Source organism: Mytilus californianus, unplaced genomic scaffold, assembly GCF_021869535.1.
Source record: "Mytilus californianus isolate M0D057914Y unplaced genomic scaffold, xbMytCali1.0.p SCAF_10, whole genome shotgun sequence".
In the NCBI taxonomy this organism is placed as follows: Eukaryota; Metazoa; Mollusca; class Bivalvia; order Mytilida; family Mytilidae; genus Mytilus; species Mytilus californianus.
In genome coordinates this window covers 44,850,699-44,875,278 of record NW_026262582.1, presented here as the reverse complement: position 1 = coordinate 44,875,278, position 24,580 = coordinate 44,850,699, and the positions used below count along the sequence as shown (strand labels likewise).

The 24,580-nt window shown below is 31.2% G+C and overlaps 2 protein-coding genes across 2 annotated transcripts in view; both read left to right on the top strand.

Annotated features, from left to right (window-relative positions):
- Positions 1 to 24,580, top strand: part of LOC127718210 (alpha-1,6-mannosyl-glycoprotein 4-beta-N-acetylglucosaminyltransferase-like) — a 100,987-nt gene that overhangs the window by 44,512 nt on the left and 31,895 nt on the right. The window lies entirely within an intron of this gene.
- Positions 1,515 to 23,948, top strand: LOC127718209 (alpha-1,6-mannosyl-glycoprotein 4-beta-N-acetylglucosaminyltransferase-like). Its single transcript, XM_052224182.1, has 5 exons — positions 1,515 to 1,703; positions 8,071 to 8,186; positions 11,291 to 11,358; positions 17,560 to 17,686; positions 21,048 to 23,948. The coding sequence occupies exons 2-5, from the start codon at positions 8,084 to 8,086 to the stop codon at positions 22,202 to 22,204; spliced, it is 1,455 nt and encodes a 484-aa protein (XP_052080142.1). The 5' UTR covers positions 1,515 to 1,703; positions 8,071 to 8,083; the 3' UTR covers positions 22,205 to 23,948.

Genomic DNA, 24,580 nt, shown 5'->3' with positions numbered 1-24,580 from the left:
ACAGAATCGAATCCATACTTAAAACATAAATTACAATTTTCCTTTGAATAAATACGTTCGTAAATAAAAACGTCGCCATCGAATAAGTCTTATTCAACATTGGCACCTTTCTTTCCTAAACACTTAAAAAAAAAAAAGAACAAGGATTTTATAAGAGTTTCAAAAATGACATTACAAACTATATGTATTAAAATTATGAAAAGAAAAGTAGGGGTTAACGGGGAATAGTTTTAATGGCACTAAATGGATAAAACTAGAGGATTCCAAATATCTGACAAAATTTCAAAAACAAAAGTAGTGAACATCCTTAAATCAAATTAATAAATTCCATAAGGATGTACTGAATTTACAAATCAATTTGTTTCGATACTTGAATTCTGGGAATAGCTTCAATCAATTGTACAGCAAAACTATCTATCTTCATCTTACTCGCGCATTTAAGAAAACGTGAATTTTATTTTCAATTTAGTTTCTTTTTTTTACGTCCTCCAATTAAAGGAATGATTCGATTTTAGAATATATAGTTGGAACAAATACTTAGAAACATTTATTTTTTATAGATATCAATAAAGTTCGGAAATTGCAATACATTTTAAACAAAAATATAAAAAGAACTAAAACACTATCAAGTACACTCCCAAAACAATAATAATTTAGATTTTTGATAAATTATTTAATAAATTAAAATTTCCTATACCGTTTTGTACTATCTATAACTTTTTTGAACTATATTAATATGTTTTATTAATTTATTTTTGTTTTTGAAAGTTTTGTTTCATTCATTTTTTGGGTTCTTGGCTATGTTTCCTTTAAATATTTTTGGGGTTTAAAAAAGGGAAAATGGCATATGCCATTTACCACTCAGTGAATATCTCTTTGGTATCTTTCGCCTCTCTTTACCATGATAATGCTTAAAGTTACCATAAATAATTTCGCTAAATGTTATCATAATCCCTCACCTAATTTACCATACACTAAAGCTAAACGATATCATATACGTTCGCTAAACGTAACCATAACCTATAGCTAAATAAACTCATCATATATAAACGATATCAATTTCAAAAGCTAAACAATATAATATTAAGCTTAATGATTTCATATATTTTAGCTAAATGATGTCATATACGTTCCCTAAACGATACCAAATGTTGTAGATAAACGATATTATATCCCATCCTCTCAATGATGCCACGCTTTTACCAAAGCTCTGTACTACACTTTATGTGTCAACCTTAAAATAAAACTATTTTCGAAACGCTTCTTTTAACAACACTATTCATCAAAATTGTACGAACAATGTCCCAAAAACTGCACAAACAATTCCCGTACATTGTAAGGACGATGCACGGATGCTGTATGTACGGTACACGAACAACACACGGATGAAAAAGTGTAATCTTTTACGCTATATGTACTGTAAGATTACCTTTCAATGACTGGTTTGAATTATTTGAAATTGGATCAGTCAATTTACTAAGGCCTTAAATATCAACATATGCATAATCCTAAATTTGAATAGATTATATAGGGAAAGACGTCGTTTTTCATGTATCAAACATTTTGAAATTGTTAAAATTATAATCAATCGATCGTTCCATTTTTATATATTCACATACATTAGTTGGAAATTGCCAGTTATAAATCTGCATCTGAAAAAAGGGAATTAAGTGTTTCAGATATATGTTTAACTAATAATTTAGGTAAGTTTTATTATAATTTTTTGTGTGATTTTTTTTCCTTTTTCTAATTAGTTTAGAATTATGGTATAAATTTGTCAGGTTAATGTTTGTTTACGAATTTGTTTCACATGTAAGTAGAACTTTTTATGGCTTGTTAAAAAAAGGTAATTACATCTCTGCCTAAATCAAACTAGCAAACCACTATTTTTCTTGAATTTCTGGTAACACCTTCATCCTGAGTGCAAGATATGAACAAATAAAGAAAATGTCTGATGTAAGTTTTTTCTGCTTTTACAGCACCTGAATAATTGTGTATTTCCCCACAGTTCGCTATATTTAACTTGGAACACCATACTTTACAGTCTATAAAAAATTTCACCTTTTTCAATAAATCAGTTTTCCCTCATGCAAGCTATACTTTAAGCAGGGGGTGAATATTTTCAAACAAATTGATGAAATCTATCGGTCTGATCAAACGGAATCCCAACTTTCGTTATAACTTTACTGATGTTTACGGACTATATGTATGAGTTTGCGACTAAAACAATCAGTAAACTGTAAACTAACTTATTTTGCGGATACTTTATTTCACGTTTAGTCCTTTTTAGTCCACTTCGCGGCGATTTAATTTCGCTATGTTCTAATTCACTTGATGTAGTTAAATAAGGAAAGATCCAAGTTTTACATATTCGCGACGATTTATATTTGTGTTATTTTCCTTCTCACGAAAGTCGCGAAAATAAATCGCTCGCGGAAATTAGTTGGTTTATAGTAATTTACCAGTGCCGATTTCTTTCGTAATAAATGGCATTAACAATGAAAATTACTCTTGGAATATGATTGAGATGAAAGTAGCAAAAAGCTATGATTTCATGTATTTTGTCACAAGGATGAAACTTAACTTAACTTATCTTAACTACATGTTTTTATGAACATGGATCATCTAGAGGAAACTCCCGACAACGCGGTAACTTTTAAGAAAAAGAAATGTTTTACCTTTATCTTAGACTGGTTCTCTGACCTTTATCTTTTTGGCTCTGACAGACAACAAAGGTATATGTTGCAAGGGAGAGGACCAGCCTAACCTTTATCTATACTTTATAATCAAAGCCCTGGCTACTTCGCACCTTAAAATATAGGAAACCACAATGAGGTTGTAACCCAATTTTAACACTTTTACAACTATTATATCGCACATGACGCATGTATCTGCATATGATTCCTTGCCTACAATGGAGACTAGACACATAAAAGGTATGAAAAGCAAATCAATGTACTATTATCTACTAACCCGTTAAGCATGGTGTTGAATATTTTGATATGATTTTCAATATACATTACATTTCTGATAAATACTCCACTGACCGTTAAAATCTTTAAATTCTGTTAACCGAAGAAAAAAATTATCTCAAATAAATAACAAGACATTTATAAAGTTCATTTTATTCATAGTATAAACGTAGTAAGCGAACTGCGAATTCTTTATTATGATTGAGTGAACAAGTCGCAGTGGGAAGATCATCTATAACTAAAGACCAATGACACATAAGTTTTCATTCCTAAATCGATTAGATTCGATCCCATGATAACTAAGATAAAACCAATTTACTATTCTATCTGATAAGTTTTCAAAGCCTAACTCAATACACATTTTATTTCATTTGCGCCACAAGATTATATTTCATTTGCGCCAAAAGATAAAAAAAACTATATTTGCGCCATTTTACAGTTTACATATACCGGACAAGTTAAAAGAGTCAATGTTATATCGTGAATCACAACAATTCAGAATCAGAGTTCGAAAAACATCTGGTGACATTACTTAAAGGTCATCAAAGGTTATACTTACAGAACTACAAGGTAAATTCTCTTTGCGTTGCCAAATACGATACAACATTGCATTTGCAATATGCAATTCAAAATCTATTTTCCTAATTAAACATAGAATAATACTTATATTATTTATCTGCATATGCACGAATACATTTTTATAAATTTAGAAGAAGTTTTTTGAGCGAACACTTCAGTGTATAGTGCATTCTTTTAGGTTTTATGATCACATTGATTTATAACGTTGATTTATAACAGAACTGTGTTTTAACATTATTATGAAAAGCCTCTTATCAGTGTATAGTGCTTTCATCATGGATTTATGATGCCTGATTTCTGATGAATATGTGTTATTACGCAAACAAAAACTGTTTTAAAGTCATTATTAAAAGTCTCTTTTGAATAAATCTATTACTAATACTATTTACCTGTATTTACCTGTAGTATAGGCGCAAATGAAATGTTTTTTTTTTTGCGCAAATAAAATATGGTTTGAGGCGCAAATAAAATGCCAATTAGCGCAATAGCAAAGCACCGAACACACCGACGGGTGTCAGGATTAACCAAATGAAAGGACGAGCGCAGGGAGGTAAATCTTTGGGAAATCCTGATACAAGCGTAATATACAAGAAAACATAAAAAATGTGCATTATCTTACTTATATCCCGCAAAAAAGTATTATTTGCTGCAAAGATTTGCCGGATTGTATTCTATTCTACCGATCCCATTAAAGTGGGACAATCTTTTCTAATGCGTTAAGGTTTAAATACACCCTACGGCTCATTTATAATGTGAAATTAAACTCACCTATTAACTATAGAAATCACTGTCCAGTTACAATAAAAATAGTATCGGTTAGTCTATGACAAGGTGTGTACTATCAAATTAAGCGAGGGGCTTTTCATAAACTATCCAATTTAGTACATATTTACGACTCAAGTAATCTTTTAATTGGTCTATTGATAGTTTATTTTGGTTGACTACTTGTATGAAAGGTGTTTATAAAAAACAGAGTTCATTAACTAAGTTTCCTAGTTTGTAAATTTACTGAGTGACAGTGATTTATTAGATTATGAGTTTATAAATGCATCAAACACGAATTGGGAAAGTAGCGGATTATATTTCAATCTCACATAAAATATGAGATTTCAAAAGGCCCTTGACTCCAGAATGAAAAGATGGTAGCTGCTGGTGTCAGTATGTATATTAATATAAAGCAGTGTCTTACTACATGTACTTCTTTTCATGGTAAGATGAAAAAATTAATTGACCAAAAACTGGCATATATAATTAAATTACAGCGGGAGCTGTACATGTTTTGAAAACATTTTTCAATTTCACAGTAAAACGAAAGCTATAATATATTTGAAAAAATATAGATACATGTGCTCATAGATAGTCTAGCGGATAGGCATTAAAAGCAACTACCAATAGATCAAAGATTATAGTTTTTTTTTCCAAAATAAAAACTGAAACATTTATCAGAATAAAGATAAAGGTAGCACATTCCCTTCAGACATTATCGCAGTTTTTCAATTCATGATGAAATGAATCAAATTCTTAAAAAAATATCATCAAGTTGCCTTAATTTTCCTTCACAAGGTTTCATAGTACATACGTTTTAACTTTTTTGTGTACAAATTGTTGCATGGATGATAAATAACCGAAATTATAAGATAGCTTTGTACTCTTATCAAAGTATTAAGGACCATATTAGTTGTTCTCTATTTAAATGAAAGAAGCTTGCAATGGTCAGAAATATTTTTTAAAAACAAAGATTATTTAAGCAGGATAAATGAAAATTTTAAAAAATGTTAAAACTAATTACAAACATTGCTATTTGTTTATTTTGGGACACAGCATTTAATTCCCAAAATAATAAGTGGGAATTTTTGTTTTCAATATATTGATTACGATTCAATGAAATCTTACCCTTGTGGTCATTAATGCATAGTTACTTAGTACACGGAAAAGGTATGTAGTATGTACTATGAAACTTAGAAGGCAAATTCAAGCAATTTGATTGGACGGGAAGTTGTAAGTGTTAATTACTTTTATCACATGAAGAAAGAAACAAATGAAATGTTATGGGGTATGAACAAAACAAGTCCCTTTGAAAGTAATTTCATAAAAGGGGGATGATATGTTTTTAAATTTCTATTGTTTTATACCACTTTTACCACGGAATATTTTTTCAACAATTTTTACCGAACTTTTCAGAATGATTGTTTACTTTCTTTTGTCTGGCAATACAATTTTTTCTTCAATGATTGGTACTCATGATAAAATATTAACCCCCCTATTATGAAGAACGTGGCTGTTCCTTTATCGAACAAATTTTGATATTTGTCAGTTGATAGAGAAAAAGGTTAAAAATCAAGAACTGGCCCGAAAAGAGCACACAATCGTAATGTATGTATCACGAAAACGGACAAAAGAACGGTTTACAATACAGTGTGAACCAAAAAGACTGTATACTTCTGTTTACAAAAAAATCTTACACATGAAATGTGAAACATTTGGCTTGTTTTAAAGGTGTTATGAAAAGGTTTGTATTATTATATATTTCTCACACAATGTCCCTTTATTGACATTGGATAAATTAACAAAACTTTTTGTTTCGAAATTTGAAATATGCGTTTACGACGTTTTTTGGTATTTCAGTCTAATAAACGGAGGAAAGGATTGTTTCTGTCTAAGACATATTAAAGATGGAAAATTGAAAAGTAAAATCCAAAATTGACATACGACACGATAATTATCAAAAGAATAAAATGATTTAGTATAAACTGTTGTTTGCATTTTGATAAGGGAAAATAATTACCTTACACAGGTCAATATTTTATGCCTTGAAGCACATTTAATTGAAACATGGTATCGTCCGGATTGGTTTTTTTTTCTTCAAAAAATGACCTGTCGTTCTGAAAGGAAATAACTCTATATAGGTATATAATGACATATAAACACGTCTTGTGTTAGAATAATCTAATACGATCACTTATTGTGACAATAATATGGTTACTTTTCTTCTAACAGTGCAACAAAACCAATATTAAAACATGGATCAATGAGTTTTCTCTCGGATTTGCCACAGTTTAACATTATTCCTCAATGTTGTGCTATAATGTTAAATAAATTATATCTGTTGCACTTAATTGTAAGACGTACTACAATTTTAATATTGTAAAATAATTATATCAAATGACCAATTTGAAAAAAAATTACGAGATGTTTTTTTTAATATATTTAATTTACGCTTTGAAATAACTGATGCGTGAAATACTGCAGGTGTCTTTTAAGTTGAAACAAACACACTTTTAAAAACTGAAATTAAAGGATACATTTGTAATGGACCTCTTTTAATTTATAAGTACAAGGAATATTTTAAAATTTGAAAAATAAACAAGAGACAATCAGATAATTGCCACCAACACCACAGTAACACACACATTTAGAGATTACATAGACAAAGAAAACCACTGACGATGTTCCTGACTTCGGGCAGGCATGTGAAAAAGTGATGGAGAAAAACTTTTTAGATTTCAATCCTTTCCATTTTTCTCAATCATTTTGCCAACGAAAGGTATATAAAAAATGCGATAAAAAAATAGTACAGGAACAGCACTTGGCTCTATAACGTAGGTACACAAACACACATAAAGTAATAATAAACAGTACTGTATCATGGAATGAAATTACTAAATTTTAGGCAAGTTCAAAGAACTTAACACGCTGATATGGAACCGTGCCGTCCAACTTTCTTATTTCGATAGCTGAAATTCGTACAACAATTGATTCATGAATGTTATAAACAGTAAAGCAAGGCTAATATAAAATAAGAATATATGGTATGATTGCCAATGAGACAAGAAACCAAATGACACAGAAATTAACAACTATAGGTCACCGTGCGGCCTTCAACAATGAGTAAAACCCATACCGCATAGTCAGCTATAAAAGGCCCCGAAATGAAAAATGTAAAACAATTCAAACGAGAAAGACCGTTTAAAATGCCAAAAACAATCCATTACATAATTTCAATGCAAGAAATTAACGACAAATATATCTTTGCTTGGTTACTAATTAATGATACCTAATTACATTGTCAATTAGTTTATACGATGGAATTTAAAAACAAAAGCAAAACTGAAAGGGGGTTTGTCTGATTAGAGGCAATTAGTGTTTTTGAAAAGATAGCACGGTCGTTATATTTGAACATGCTTAGTACATAATCAGTTTAGAAAAAAATGCTAGCTTAACAAAAATCAAAAATGTCAAAGCGAAACAATAGAAGTAGTTTATATGAGATAATTTAAACACAAAACGAAATTGAAAGGGGATTTGTTTGATTAGAGGCAATTAGTATTTTCAATAGATAACAAGGTCGTTCGGCACATAATTAGCCATAATCAGTTGTAACATACATGACAAATATTAAAGCAAAAAAATGGAACTTTATTCAAATTTTGCCAAGTCTCCATACAAAAGTCTTGTTTTTATCCTGGTCGTTCGAAAGTGTGGTCAGAAATGGTACAATTCTTTTTTACTCTTCTTTCAGGATATCAAAGAATATGAAGAAAAAGAATAATATTTTACAAACAATATTGGGCTTAGTTACAATTATGGTTCTCATAGCTGTTCTGCAATTAATTTTGTTTTTTATTCAAATTCAAAGTAAGTATTACTTACAGCACTTAAGGTAACAACACAATATAAAATCCAGCCTGAAGAAACTCTTGTCTAACTTGACTGATTCACTTTTTTATTTGTATAATTAGGATGCTAGTCTCAAGATAATAGCGGTTCTCATTCGTACAAGACAGGGAGCTGCTTGACGAGCTAGTATGGTGTATTTTCCTGTCATGCTTGCTTGATGCAATATCAGTTACTGTTTTACTTTTATATTTTGTTGAGTTTGTCGACTTTGTTTGTGCTGTATTTCTGTCACGTAGTGTTGTCATTTTAGCGATATTTTTTACATTGCCATATAAGCGGGAGGTTTAGCTAGCCATAAAACCAGGTTCAACCCACCATTTTTTTTTAAAATGTCCTGTACTAAGTCAGGAATATGGCAGTTGTTATCAAAAAGTTCGTTTCTATGTATGTTGGCGTTTGCTTTTGTTGCACTTCAGTGTTTCTGTTGTTTTCCTTTTATAGTTGATGTGTTTCCCTCGGTTTTAGTTTGTTACACGGATTTGTTTTCTCTCAATCGATTTATGACTTTTTTATTTATAGGTGTAACTTGTGACTTTTGAACAGCGGTATTCTTCTGTTGCCTTTATTGAATTAAACATGATACTTATGAACACCTTATATCATACACAAAAACTTTACTACACACTAAATTATTTTTTTTAGGATTCAGCTGTTTACATAAACTTTTCTTAAGTTTGACAGATGAGTACTATCCTTTGCAAACAGTTCCATGTCCATGTTTTTGTACCGTGAAATAACACTTCCTTCCAAGTGAATAATACGATTTTTGGTCGTTTTGTTCAATTGTGTCCTTAAGCGGAGGTGATGTTGGCGTAAATGACCTTATTGAATGTATGAGCCTTCTTAAGCGCACATTTTAATCGATATCTTGTAAAAGACGAGTGGTCAAAATGGTCATATAGGTCCGTGCTTTTCTACTTTGGCATGATATCTGTTCAGGGTTTATTGGGGCATTATGAGACTTATTGTCCCTGTGGTCTATATATTGTTCTCATTTTGTGTTTTTGACCAATGGATTCCCTATTGTAGGTTTTTGTTTATTATATTGACATTACGATGATGCAGTTTTTGTAAGTTAACTCACTCCAAGAAGTGCGAAAAAAAACAAGGGTGAATACTGAACAGAGTAAAATCAGCTTTAATGACCTAGTATGGTTTAAATGGTATAGTAGATCAATAAACAGAACTATGTGATCTGCTATCGTTTTGTTTGCTATGGAGGCGCTTGTAACTCCCAACCTTCTCGCTACCAATGAAACAATAAAGTGGTCTCATAAAAGCCTTTAATTTTACGGCAGTGCAAAAATCCAGATCGAATAATGAAACAGTTGGAAATTATTTTTTAGGGGCCACAAGACGATAAAATTCCGGAGATCGTCATCAAAACAGGCCAAAATATTGTTAATACCGTGAATGCATTTGAAAATTCAACGAATAAGTAATCGTTGAAATGATATAGAATGTAAGTGTTTTCGTTCTTAGCTGTTGTCAAACATTGCAGAGTATTCTAGAATTTCTTAAAGATAGCTAAAAAAATCCTAAAGTGATCCATTTTGTCAAAGTAGCAATTTCCTAAGACCATCATGCCTATTTTGTCAAAATCATTCGACGTAATAGGAAAATGTAGAAAGGCTGACTTGATGACACAGGAGATAAGAATCGTGTCTTGTCCTATTTTGTCAATGAGATCAGCTTCACTGTCAATTTTGCTGTTCTGAACTGATTGAAGTGATTTGTTCGATGTAACGATTTATGGGAACAGATCGAAGTCTTTATATTTCTTTGTTACAAGACAAAGTGGAGTTGCAACTATTAAAAATGAGGAAAGGGATCCAAAGGTCCATATACGGGGCAAGGCAGGGTTTCTTTATATTCAATTTATTCGGCAATATGGCCTATTGTGCTGCTAGTAATAAAACAAAAATAACTAGGCACAAAAATTATCACTTTTTTTTTTTTATATAAAACAAGTTACACCTATAAATAGCAAGCTACTCAAAAATTTTTGTTCAGTTTTCTCCAATAAAATACGTAAAATGCTCTAAAATTTCTTTAGTCTTATACTTTTGTAGTTTGTTCAGTTAAAATCCAAAACATTTTACACAATAAATGTTTACTGTTAAACTTAGACATATAACTATAAAACCAGGTTTAGATATAAGAAGATGTGGTATGAGTGCCAATGAGACAATCCTCCATCCAAGTCAAAATTTATAAAAGTAAACCATCATAGATCAAAGTACGGTCTTCAACACGGAGCCTTGGCTTACACCGAACAGCAAGCTATAAAGGGCCCCAAAAATTACTAGTGTAAAACCATTCAAACGGGAAAACCAACGGTCTAGTCTATATAAAAAACGAGAAACGAGAAACACTTATGAACCACATCAACAAACGACAACTACTGAACATCAGATTCTGACTTAGGACAGGTGCAAACAATTGCAGCGGGTTTAAACGTTTTAATGGTACCAAACCTCACCCTTATCTGAATATAATCCAAGTTAGGAATATGACATTTGTTTTCCATTCGTTTGATGTTTTTGAGCTTTTGATTTTGCCATTTGATAAAGGACTTTCCGTTTTGAATTTTCCTTGGAGTTCGGTATTTTTGCTATTTTACTTTTTAGAATTTGCCATCTCAACTTTAGTCTTTAAGACTAAAATTTAAATGGCAAATTGTATTTGCAGTTAAGAGAATTAACATGATTTTGTCATAGGGAAAAATTTAATTCAAAATTCGTTGAAATTATGATAAAATATGGGATGCTGAACTATTTTAGAAAGTACGAACCATTTAGTTTTTTTAACGAAGGAATCGTTTGTTGTTATAGTAAGAACTTTTTGAACTATAATTATCATATAAGGATTAAAATCACGATACCTTTGGAAACAAGCTTCCGTATTTTTTCCCATCTGTACAGTCAATTATTTACCTTTTGTGTTATGAACAGACACGATGAATAATGATAGTTATAACTTTTTCGGTGTGCTTTCTGCCACTTACCGAGAGATTTTATCATGCTGGGGTATTGTGCTTACTTTTTTTATTTATACTTCAGAGAGTGTTTTGTTCTACCAGAATAACAATGACAAAGAGCCATCTTTTAGATATTTAACAGATACACGGGTAATTATACTAACTGAAAAGGAATTCGGTATCATTTAAATGACATAGAGACACTAACAACAAATAGAATATACCAGAATAATCACGTTTTTATTTAGTTTAATTTGTTCACGACTTCAGATATGTATGCTATGTTGTTTGATAGCAAATCACATGCTTCACTTATGATAACGGAATAAATGACTTTTTGCTATTGCATAACAGTATTTAAATATCAGATTAAATGGCAATATTGGCCATGCATTGATTAATTGAATGGCTTTTGCTTTGCTTTTTGTCCTTTTCGGTTTTATCAGCTCTTCAATGTTTTGAATAAGGTTTGGATTTACAAATATTGTTATATTAAGAATCAAGAAAGAGACATTTGTTGTCGATATGCGCATCTGATGCAGTAAAATTGGTGCCGTTAATGTTTTTAAACGAAACTGTTACGGAGTGAATTGATTTGTGCCACTGTGTTACGTGACGCTGTTGCAGGATTTTCAGACTTTTCGCCATACAATATTAAATCAAGATAACCCTTTCAGAGCATTGGTGGAGTTCGTGTTGCTCGGTCTTTTGTTTTTATGTAGTGTTTTGTGGAACTGTTGTTTGTCTTTTCATCATTTGTTTTCTTTTTTGCCGTAATTTATCGGTCTCTCTCCGACTTTGGATTCTCCATTTAGTATTGTCCGCCTCTTTTTTAGTCATCCTGTCATTTATTGCATTGAATTTTTCACATATTCTTGTTAGGTAAGAATGAACAATTATTTTGTCCTTTACGTTAGATCACCATGGACACAAAATGACCTGGTGAACACTGTTAAATTGTTCTATAACATTATGGTTTTTTATATATATTTTTCATATAGTTAAACATTTGATTTTTCATACATTTCCCATGAGAAATAGGACACTTTCCCGTAAAAAATGCAACTGCCGGTAACGCAGATAAAACAAACCAAGCACATGGACCTTTCTTTGTTTACCGCAAATTTTGATGTATAGTGCATTATCTATTGAACAAAACTTTATTTAATTAAATGTTGTTAGGAGCGATTAGCGTCTGAACATAGGCATAACAGGTAACAATATGGGCTAATACTGCAATGCCATAGGGGACCGGTCTTTATTTATCTCTAAGGGCGGCCAATAAAGAGGGGGTCAGAAAAATTTATACCCTGGAAAAGGGGGTCAGAGGTTTTGTTTTATGTTCGAAGAAATGGGGCAAGGTAATGAATTTTTTTACTTTCAAATTGAAAATAAAAATTAACAAAAATAACAAACATGACAAATGATCGAGAGGGAGAATTCTTGTTTAAATTCAAAGTTTACACCACAATACCATTTGAGAAAACAAAATTTTTACACTTGGTTTCTGGTACTGTTTTCAGGTTTTGCGTTTGTAATGTCACGTGACCATTCGATGCCGTCATATACTATGTTATCCATGAATTTGTCTTTGCAAAATTTTTCATATATCCATTTGTTTTGCATATGATATTATTATCATGTAAGGGTCATAACTCTCCATTCAGGAATTATGCTTGATTTTTTTATGACGGTTTGAAATTTTGATTACAATGAAAAGAATAAATCAGTGTGAACGAGACAGTATTTGTTAGCAAACAAACCTATTTTGCAGAATTTTAAATGATTATTCTGATTACTGCGACATCCGGTAGCATTTTTGAACTTATTAGATAAAAACATAACATAAATTACTGAATTTACAGTATAGTATATGTGTACAAAAACGTATTCCGTAAAATGCCATGGAATTTAAAGAAATACAAAATTGTTAACACAATCAATTTGATTTGAATAACTTTAGAATTCAATGGTTTTGAGACTAGTAGGAATAAATTAACATATCAAAAAAATGAAAAACAAAAACACATCTTAACTTTTGAACTTAACATAACAAAATTGCAAAATTATTGATAATAACAATAACAAAAGGAAAAATAACATAAATACCGAACTCCAAGGAAAATTCAAATCGGAAAGTCATTTACCAAATGGCAAAATCAAAAGCTCAAACACATCAAACGAATGGAAAACAACTATCATAATCCTGACTTGATACAGGCATTCCTTTTGTATAAAATGATGGATTAAACCTAGTTTTATAGCTAGCTAAACCTCTCACTGGTATGACAGTCGTATAAAATATCATGAATGAGAAACATTGGTGGTTTATCTACCTTTTCCAATACATGTATATTTATGAAGTTTATTTTATTTTTCATTGGCAATTAAGGTGAAATTAAAAAAATCAAGAATTCAAAATTGATACTATAAGTCGGAAGAGCATTAGTTAAGGAACAAAATAACCTAAAAATATTGATAGGTTATGGAGCTCCTTTTCGAGATATTTGATTTTAAGAATATGGCGGGAAAAGGCTGACTCGGACTTTTACCTTATATTTGCATTGGTATTATTTGAGTCTCAAATCAAAAGAAAAGAAATCTAGAACCTGCTTAAATTTTGGTAAATGACCTTTTATGAGCTATTAAATCTTATATGAAAAGATAAATGGGTGTTATGGGGAAAAATATTTTACCTTGTATTGTAGGGAAAAAACCAAGGAGTCCGAACATCTAACATAAATTCCAAAACCTCACCTAAGTACATCCTTAAGGACAAACAGGGACAAAAGCATAACATCCCTACATGTACAAATATTACCTAATTTTCTATGAAGATAAGTATTGTACGGTAGTATTTAAAACATCAAACATAACAAAAATCTAATAAAAAAAACATATGTAAAAGTTGGACTAGTACATGTAGTACTGAATCCGAAGATGATTTGGTTTCATTTACAACTAGAAGCGGTAGAAACATAAAAAGATTCAATCTGAATAAGTTTGGAAATAAATGGTACTTGTATAAATGTATTTAAGACATTGTAAATCTATCAGATTAAAATCTAAAAAAAATCTTTTTCAATGGACTTTTTTTTTTTACAAGTTTTGTATAAGGAAAGCATGTTTATTACCTATACATAGCCCCCCTTTTTGCCCATCAAAGATGAATACCGATCTTTGCTCTGTTTAGGTTCTCATTTACATGGACCTATACTGTGGATTCATTATTATTCGTTGGATACCAATTTTCGTGGATTTTGTGGTGACCTGGGAACCACGAATTTCAATGTCCAACGAATTACATATTTTCTATAAGAATATATGCAGATTTTTGCAAAACCACGAAATCAAATACCCACGAAAGTTTTCCTCAATCCACGAAAATTGGTACCCACGAAAATAAATGAATTCACAGTATATGTATCTTTTCATAATTCCGTTTAATAAAATCTCCTAAATGATATTTGAAGCAAACTCCCATCTGTTTTACAGTCATCATCATCAATAATAAAAGTCATTACAGCTTTGAATCTACATGTATGTGTAATCCTTATATTTTGTTTTCAACAAACATTTATAACATCTGTTTTGTTTGATATTTACACCACTTGGTGTCTAATAATACATTTTATATTGTTTCAATAGCTGTAGTTTTTTTTTTTTTATATTTGATTAGCAATTTAAACCAATAAAAGCAGAATTGAAAAAATTTATTATCAACACTATTTGTTTATTGTATTTATGTTTTACCCGAGTACAATGGATTGTCGTACAGTTGTGATAGGTTAAGGCATAGTGGAGGAAAGGTTTGGGAGATGGGTCAATATTTTTCTGACACTATTAGAAGGGGGGTCACATATGTTTTACAAAAGTAGAAAGAGAGTTCATTTAATATTTTTCAAACTTTCAAAATAATTTGCTGGCTCCCCTTGTGATGAATAATAACCGGTCCCTAAGCCCAGGACGTGTAACAAAATCCAAATGATATTGCAAATGAAGTGAAATCATAAACATTCCCATAGAAAGCATCTCCAAATATTCGTGCATCCTCCGTCTTACGATAGACTATTTTCATATTACCGACTTTTGACTACGGATTATATAATTTGTCGACTGGTTACCTTGGACATCATGGTACTCGGTCAATTAAGAGCAACCAAAATAAGTAAAATCAAACATATAATCGGTGTAATTTGAGGGGAAAGTTTATTGTTTTCCGATGATTTTGTAGTGAAAAAAAATGTTAAGCAGGTAATTTTCCCCCAAAATTGTACCGATTGAACGCTTGGTTTTACTTTTTTAGCTTGCTCTTACCTGACTTGGTACCATGATGTCCAAGGTAACCAGTCGACAAATTATATAATACAGAGTCAAAAGTCGGTATTATGAAAATAGTCTATTGAATAGTGATATTTAGTAAAAATCGGTACAATCTGACTGGAATCATATGTTTCTCTTTGGTCTCTTCTATATGTTTGTCGTTTGTTTAAGATCTGAAAACATCCCAGAACGGGTCATGTTCAGTAACCTTTTAGCATCCAATCAAATGTATGCATTAGATTTTAAGTTCCGGTATCTTTAATTGATTTTTTTGGGCAGGAAACACAGAGCACATGCGTCGACAAAAAAGATCTTTTTATTTAATTTTGTTATGACATATTTTTATATCTCATTTAAATATTTAGTTTGTCGACGCCTGCGCTTTATGTTTCCTAGGCCTATATTTGATTGAAAACCGAACAATTTTGTCAAATTTTGTAAAACTCTCTATTTTTGACCTATTTGGAATGTAAAATTCAACGCTTAAAAAAAGACTTTGACGAAAATAGTTCTATTTAACTTCCTCGCATGTCTATTTATCAACTTAAAAGATTTTTTGTCTTGAAACATTTAAATTAATAATCGAGGCCAAATATGGCCCTTACCGAACTTACTTACTTCTGGTTAATATATCTTACACGAGTGACAAACAATTCTAACGGAGCAATACGATTGAAATTGGTATAGCGCGGAATATTGAAAAACCGTAAATAACGTCAGATTGATAAGTCGAAAATAAACTGACAATGCCATGGCAAAAAAGAAAAAGACCCAAAGACAAACGCCGGTATAAAAAAAAGATAGAAACCTAAAGCATTGTGAAGACTGAGCAACACGAACCCCACCAAAAACCGGGAATGATCTCAGGTGATTCGGAATGGTAAGCAGAGCCTACTTCTCATGTGGCACCCGTCTTTAAGTTTTATTTTCATTTTGAACTTTGTTGTTTTATTTTTCAAGTTACTACTGTCTCTTCACCATCAATAATGGGAGGATATATACAGCGACCAATGCTTCAATTAAAACTATTTTTGTCATTTTCCTTTATTTTACTTACTTTTATACATGCATTTCGAATCGCATTAAACCTGATACATGCATGACATGTGATAAGTCAGGAGCCTGTTGTTCAGTGGTTGTCGTTTGTTGGTGTGGTTCATAAGTGTTTCTCGTTTCTCGTTTTTTATATAGATTAGACCAATGGTTTTCCTGTTTGAATTGTTTTACACTAGTCATTTTGGGGCCCTTTATAGCTTGCTGTTCGGTGTGAGCCAAGGCTCCGTGTTGAAGGCCGTACTTTGACCTATAATTGTTAACTTTTGATACATTGTGACTTGGATGGAGAGTTGACTCATTGGCACTCATACCACATCTTCTTATTTATATGACACGTGATATATCCATGCCACGTGATACATGCATGACACGTGATATATGCATGATACGTGATACATGCATCGTACACGATTCATACACGAAAGGGTCGACTTACATTGCCGATGTTGTGACAGTAGTCAGGTTTGAGTCTAAAGAATTAAATTTGTTTTCAGCCAATATTAAAAAAAACAACCATTATTTTTTTGTTCTTTTTTTGCAAATCAATTAAAGTTCCTATTTTGATACTTATCTATGATTCATAAGCTCATCGACTGTCATCGAGTAATTTTTTCTTCGTATTAAAGAAGAGGATTAATCTCTTGCCCTGCTGACAGACTTGGCTTTTTTATAATTATATTGTTATCTGTAAGATCCAAGCATTGTAAAATATAAATATAATCACAATCTGCAAAACAAATATAAAGGTTACATTTTCTATAACAGTACGAAACTAAAATGTTCATAACATACTCATAAATACCGAACTCCAAGGAAAATCAAAATGGAAAGTTCTTTATCAAATGAAAAAATCAAAAGCTCAAACACATGAAACGAATGGAAAACAACTGTCATATTCATGACTTGGTAGAGGCATTTCCTCATGTAGAAAGTGTATAAGGTACTGCTTATGGAATATTGTTTTTTCCTTAGAATCAACAGGACAAAACACAATCAACTCCAAGTCGTTCCTTATTTCCAAGATTTAATTTGGACGAACTATACCCAAACTGGACAGAAAACGCTTCACTGTGGAAATTACAAGGCGATACGAATAAACGTAAGTATATATGCTCCCCCACCATTCTGTAGTCCTGAGAAAATCGGGTTATATTCGTAAATTAGTATAACTCAGGGTTGTCTGTTTTGTATAACAATGATGGGCTGTTTTCAATAATTATCGATACTTTCAATCCATATTTCAGTACTATTCTGCAACATTAGTCAAGTTCTAGAAATACGCATAACACATAATTTGAATTATATGAGCAATATAATAGATAAAATAATCAAAATAAGCTACGGTAAAGTATATCTACATCACTACCCTAAAACTGTATAGTAACAATAATGATCAGCGTACGATATATATTTCATTACTGGCGACAAGGAGACTAGTACTCCCAGAGACTGGCAATTTACAAGCAGTCTTCCCTTCTAACTTAAATTAAACTGTTATATAAACTCAAACCATATGCGTCCACAAATATTCACTCTGTGGTTAAAGTTTTTGAAATTTTAATAACTTTCTTAAAATATCCTGGATTTCTACCAAACTTGGACAGAAGCTTGTTTATGATCATAAGATAGTATCTAGAAGTAAATTTTGTAAAAAAAAATTCCTGTTTATCCGTATTTTACTTATAAATGGATTTAGCTTTTCTACCAGTTAACATTACATTCACTCTGTGGTTAAAGTGTTGAAAATTTTGATAACTTTCTTAAACTATCCTGGATTTGTACCATACGTGGACAGAAGATTGTTTATGATCAAAAGCTAGTATCTAGAAGGAAATTTTGTAAAAATTTATTTCCTGTTTTTCCGTATATTTCTTATAAATGGACTTAGTTTTCCTTCCAGTTAACATTACATACAGTCTGCATTTAAAGTTTTTAAGACACTTATTAGATTCATAAACTATCCTTGATTTTTACCAAACTTGGACAGAAGCTTCTTACAATCAAAAGACAGTATCTAGAGGAAAATGTAAAAATTATCTTCTTTATCATTTGTTCATTCAATAAATTTATTGTTTCAACTCGTTTATAAATCTATAGATTTGATTGCATACTGTATTCATTTTTTAACAATTCAAACGTTTTATTTCATTAACTGTAAATCTATTATGTGCATTCCCCTACAACACTGAAGACATAGACAACAGCAAAAGTAGGCGAGGCACTGGGTTCCGCGGAATCCTTACGATTTTTTTTTATATAAAATCTCGCAAAAGTATGACCCATATTTTTTACACATCCCCGTACACCCAATAATAGGAAGTGAACCCCCCTCTCCCCCCGGCCATGAAGTAACGCAATCAAATAATAAGATAAGAGGCAGAAGATAACAAGCCGACATTCAACCTCACAAAATAAGAGACACTGACAATGTCAAGGCCAAAAGACGACGAAAAGACAAACAAGTCCACAACACACTGTATAGAAAACGAAAGACTGTGTACTCGAACATCTCCAATAACTACGGGTGATCTCAGTTACTCCAGTGGAGTAAACAGTTCCTGTTCATTTTGGCACTTGTCACGTTGCTAATGAAATGAATAATTTCATCTTATCATTCCCGAATAATTTGAAACACCATCTATAAAATGATCCGAATTTATTTTTATCTTCAAGTGCATTTTTATCTTGTGATGACTCAAAAACCAATCTATTTCAAGGTCGGCTATAATTATTGTCCCTTTTAAAAAATGGATAATTACCTATCGTAGAATTAAGATTAATTTCGAACATGAAAGAAAATGATTTGTTTAAGGTCTGTTTAAGAAATAAAGAAATGCATAAATGTCTGCAATGCATGAAATTAAAACGTAATATAAAGTAACCTCATTAAAATTTTAAAAAGAAATGTCTTTGGAAGTTAATACATATTCTCACTAAAAGGATATTTGGTGCAATTAATTGATACCATAAATGTTATTGAATCTGAAATAAAAAAAAAAATCCTTTCAAAAAGAATATTTATCATCATCACAAATATGAACAAATACTAGACTAAGTAAAGATAGTGTTTTGGTTCTCTTCTTTAGAATTTGAAAAAAATAAATATTTGGGGGTAAAAATGAGGAATTTGTAATATGAAAAAACAATGAATTTCGAGTTATATATGAAAAATGTTGTAGAAACTAGATGAATTTGAAAATGTGTTGCCAAAAGTTTTTAAAGATTTTTTAATAGAATATTGGAAACCACGAGGATTTTCGTAACAGTTTTGACGCAATGAATATGAAAAGGCAGAGATGTTATGGAGTATTTAGGAAAAGTGGAAAACGAGAACATTAAATAGTCTTGTCCTTATCTTGTTTCATTGGCAATCATACAGAATCTCCTTATTTTAATATTAAACTTAATAAGACGTTTGATGCCAATTGTCGAATTTGCGACGCGAATTATTGAAAAACATTGAAAATGAAAGAATATTAAAGTAAAGGACTCCCTATTGAAATCCTCTGTAACAAACTACCTCATGTATATTGTTTGCGACGCCGAAAATGTTAACTATTTCAGAGTGTATAAAACAATTCGGCTGAAGGATGTACCCTACTCTGTTTCAAAATAGTCTGTTACAAATTGATAGTATATAAATAAAGGAACTAAAAAGCAGAAAACAATGAAGGGTCCGTGTGCTTGTTTTCAAGTTATACGCCATTGAAAATTTCGCGGGAAATCATTCTCTCTAGATTTTTCATACATTTAACATTGGCACCTGTTTTTTTTCAAAAACCATGAAAAGATAACAAGGATTTTTTAAGATTTTCAAATATGGCTTTTTAAACTATATGTAATAAAATTATGAAAAGAAAAGTGTGTGTTAGCAGGCAACATTTTTTAGTGGCACTACATGGATAAAACCAGAGGATTCCGAATATCTGGCACAAATTCAAAAACAAGAGGAGCGAACATACTTAACAGGTCAGCCGAAATTCCGACTAATCGACTTTGATGTGGGGAGTTGTAACATTGAATTCAGTTCGAATAAATTATTCATAAACCTTGAATTTACTGAAAATTGTTGTTTGCTTCTTCTAGTTATACATAATTAGGAAATACATAAGATAAGGAGATGTATAATGACGTTGATTTAAGCAGCTATAGGTCACCGTAGACGGTCTTCAACGGAACCCAACCGTAAGATCAGCTCCGACATTGCAAAATATAAAACAACTATTCAATTGAAATAAAAAAGTGGCCTGTTTTATGACAAACCAATAAAGTAAACACAAGTTTGACAGACATAAACCAACGGCAACTAATGAATCACAGGTCCCTGATTTTGGATATGTAACTCTAGAATTAAGAGCACATTTATGTTAGAATTAAGCGGGGCGCTCAACCCTCTTCTAACCGGGACACTTTCAGAATCTCTGTTTAACAATATAACATAATGTATGCATCTTTTGTAGGATATTTAACGTTAGGTATGGTGACGGCAAAGCGACGAAACAACACTGTTTACCTCTTCGATACGTTGAGTTCTCTCATTACAAATGCTAATGGTAAGGATTTGCTGGACATCTACATCATAATATTGCTGTCTGATTTTGACGAAGAATGGAGAAAAAACATATCTTCCACAATTCAAATTAAATACCCTGACGAAGTCAAAAATGGAACAATACAAATAATAACAAGCTTTCATTGGATGTATCCAAGGTTACAGAATCTCACTCACCATTATATAGGTCATTCGCAAAATAAAGTCGAATGGAAATCAAAACAGAACATAGACTTTGTTCTATTGTGGTTGTATGTATTCAAATCGAAACTCTCACATTATTATCTTCATCTTGAGGATGATGTTGTAACAGTTCCAGACTATATCAAAATTATGAAAAACTTTGTCAATCACCAAAAAAAAAGATGGACATGTTTAGAGTTCTCGGTTCTAGGAATGATAGCGAAATTGTATCATACACAAGACCTAGATGCACTAGCCAAAATGGTAGCTTTATTTTACGAAGAACAGCCTGCAGACGTAACTTTTCTTTATTTCAATCCTCAAATGCTGCAATTTAGACGTATTGTTAGAAAACCAACTATTTTTCAGCATATAGGAAAAACTTCGTCACTTCAGGGCAAAATAATGTTAGCGAAAGATCAATTCTTTATGGCAAATTTTCGTAAGACGTTGAAAGGAGAAAATCCACCAGCAACGGTATTGACCAATTTAAAATTCCGCCCTGAATATTCACCTGAAAATGCATACAATACAGACTTTGGTTACTTTTCCTCCGAAGTTGGTCCGAAGAAAAATGACTATTTTAAAGTTGTATTTAAAACACCTCAGGTTATTCAAAGAATTGTTGTCAAATCTGGGTTAGATAGATTTCCAAAAGACAAATTTTACAATGCAGTATTAGAAGTCAGTTCTAGAACTGATAAAACCAACGATTGCACAGACTACAACATTATAGGAAATTTTGTGAATGGAACAATTGATGTTCAAAACTTTACTAAGAGAGCAAATACAAATAAAACAAAGTGTATTCAAATAAGAGTTCTGAGATCTCAAAAATTTTGGGTAATAATTCCAGAAATATCAGTTTTTCTTAAGCGTTAAACAGTTTTAAATAATAAATGATTATTTCAAAGTTAAATTAAACACACCTCATGCTTTTCGAAGATGTTTGGTCAAATCAGGGTTAGATACTGGTAATAAAAAGACAAATTTTGAAATGTAGTATTAGAAGTCAGTTCTACAACTAATAATACCAACGAATGTACAGACTTACATGTTATAGAAAAGTTTGTGAATGGAACAGTTGATGTTCACAACGTTATAAATATAGATAAAACAATTAAAACCAATGTTTAGATTTCGGAATGCTGTGGAGTGCTCCGATGTATCATACTTTTAAGTAAGATGTGGTTATTGGGGTTGTTTAAATGTGGGAAATGTGTTACTTATCTCCTTTGTGCATATACTCATACGTCTGGTATTATGAGTCCGTTTTAGATGGGACGTCTCATGGTATTTTTTCTATGAATATGTCCAACAAAAAGTTCAAATTTGTTTATTGTTTAACCACATAATTTAAACGGTATATAAGGATTAATATAAGAAAGAAAGCTTCCATTTGATTTAAACACAAATTTGGTGGTTGCATTATAGAGATACCATAATATTTTGAAAATTTGTGAATTGTCATCCTACAATTGGGTGAAACCTTCGGAAACATGAATTTTCTTGGTTCAACAAATCTTTATATCCCTCACTCAGGCCAGAGAAATAAATGTATAATATTCTACATATCATGCACCAGATCAAGTATGCTTGGATTGATTTAGAACAAACATTATAATATTATTTGTATTGGTGATTCAAGACTCGCTTTGGTTTTTGAAAGCTTTAAGGTTTGTCGTTCCAGAGTATGGGATTTTTAACAGCCATGTCTGAAGACACATTTATTTGTATGTGGATATTCTGGTGCACATTTCCCAACACATCCATCTAACTAACTTGTTATTAGATATTCCACATCATTCTCACAAAAGTTCTAATGTGCAAATCGGGGTATCATGTGCTCTTGGCGTAACCGTTTTTGACGTATTGTTTGGCCTAATAACATGGAATACATGTACGTGTATTTTGACAAAATTATTAAAGATTATTGGCAGAAATGTGTATTTAAGCTGTTCGTTTTATGAGCACTCATAAACGTGTTCATGTATGTCTCTCCTCTTATTTATGAATACGAATTTGCCGCGACATTATATAGCAAGGTAAACCAGTAAAGGCAAACTTGTTTGGCTATCGAGTATCGGATGAATCTTGAATACCAATACAGTAATGTTTTCCGTATTGAATATCTTCTCCTTTCCGGGACATGTTTCTAATTCTATATATCATTTTAACCAATATAATCTATCCCACATCATAAGGCACCCAATGAGTTCCGATATCTGTTTAGCAATAATTTCAAGATGTCATAAATATCGTATGAAACTAATAGCTTCGCACCTGGACGAAAAGAAACACATGCATTTTTCATGATTTTGTTTTGACACAATGCATTAATAAAGAATGGTCTTATACCATTATATTGCTTATCAAGATTGAAATAAAAGCACATTTTAAAGACAGTAATCTTAAATTATATGGCATACTAACCACAAAAGAAAGAACATTACCACTTACTTAATTTTTCAATGACTTAAATATTAAATGTGAATCAATATAATCAAAACTATTCATGTTATACTTTGTTTAATCTATCTTTATTTTATTTTTCATATAATAATGTCTGTTATTATTACGCTCATTGTTGGCGACGTGATTTGAAAATAAAATATTTTGATGTTTGTATTGTCTTTGCTATTGTTCATGTGTTTTCAATTGTTTTTGCTGCAACTCGAGGTTTGTCGATTGTGTTTTGTGTATTGTTGTTTGTCCTTTATAAATTGAACTATTTTCTGGGTTATTTCCCCTTAATATGCAAAGTTAAAAACAAATCTAAATCAATCAAAAATATTCTACTTTGTAATCAAAAATATTTATTCAGACTTCAAATCAAATGTCATTGTTCAATTACATGAAAATTCTTTTTATTGCATTGCACTCCTACATTGAAATTTGCTGAATTAATTAAAAGTCTAGACCGATTTTGTTCTGCATTTTACAATCCAGTATGGAGGAAGAAACCCATACTACCTTAAATGCTTTATTTAGAATGTAAGCAATCTTTTCATCTGATGAAACTCTGTCGCTGTGATAGGTTTGAATTAAATGCAATATGATTTTCTTTAAAACATATCTTTCCAGAGCGGTTTGTTCACGTGGGTTGTTTTTACCTTGCGTCAATGGATTCAATGATAAAATGTTATTAAAAGTCTTTTTGCCAATTACCGATTTGATTCTGTTATTTCATACTTTTAACACCAGTTTTATCCTTTGCTAATCGTATACCTGTTTAAAATTGAGATGATAGAAGTTACC

Excerpts from the sequence above, each read along its gene's own strand:
- LOC127718209 (XM_052224182.1), top strand. The coding sequence starts at position 8,084 with ATGAAGAAAAAGAATAATATTTTACAAACAATATTGGGCTTAGTTACA. Across the intron at positions 8,187-11,290 it reads GTTTTTTATTCAAATTCAAA|AGAGTGTTTTGTTCTACCAG; the intron begins GTAAGTATTACT and ends TTTATACTTCAG. Across the intron at positions 11,359-17,559 it reads GATATTTAACAGATACACGG|AATCAACAGGACAAAACACA; the intron begins GTAATTATACTA and ends TTTTTTCCTTAG.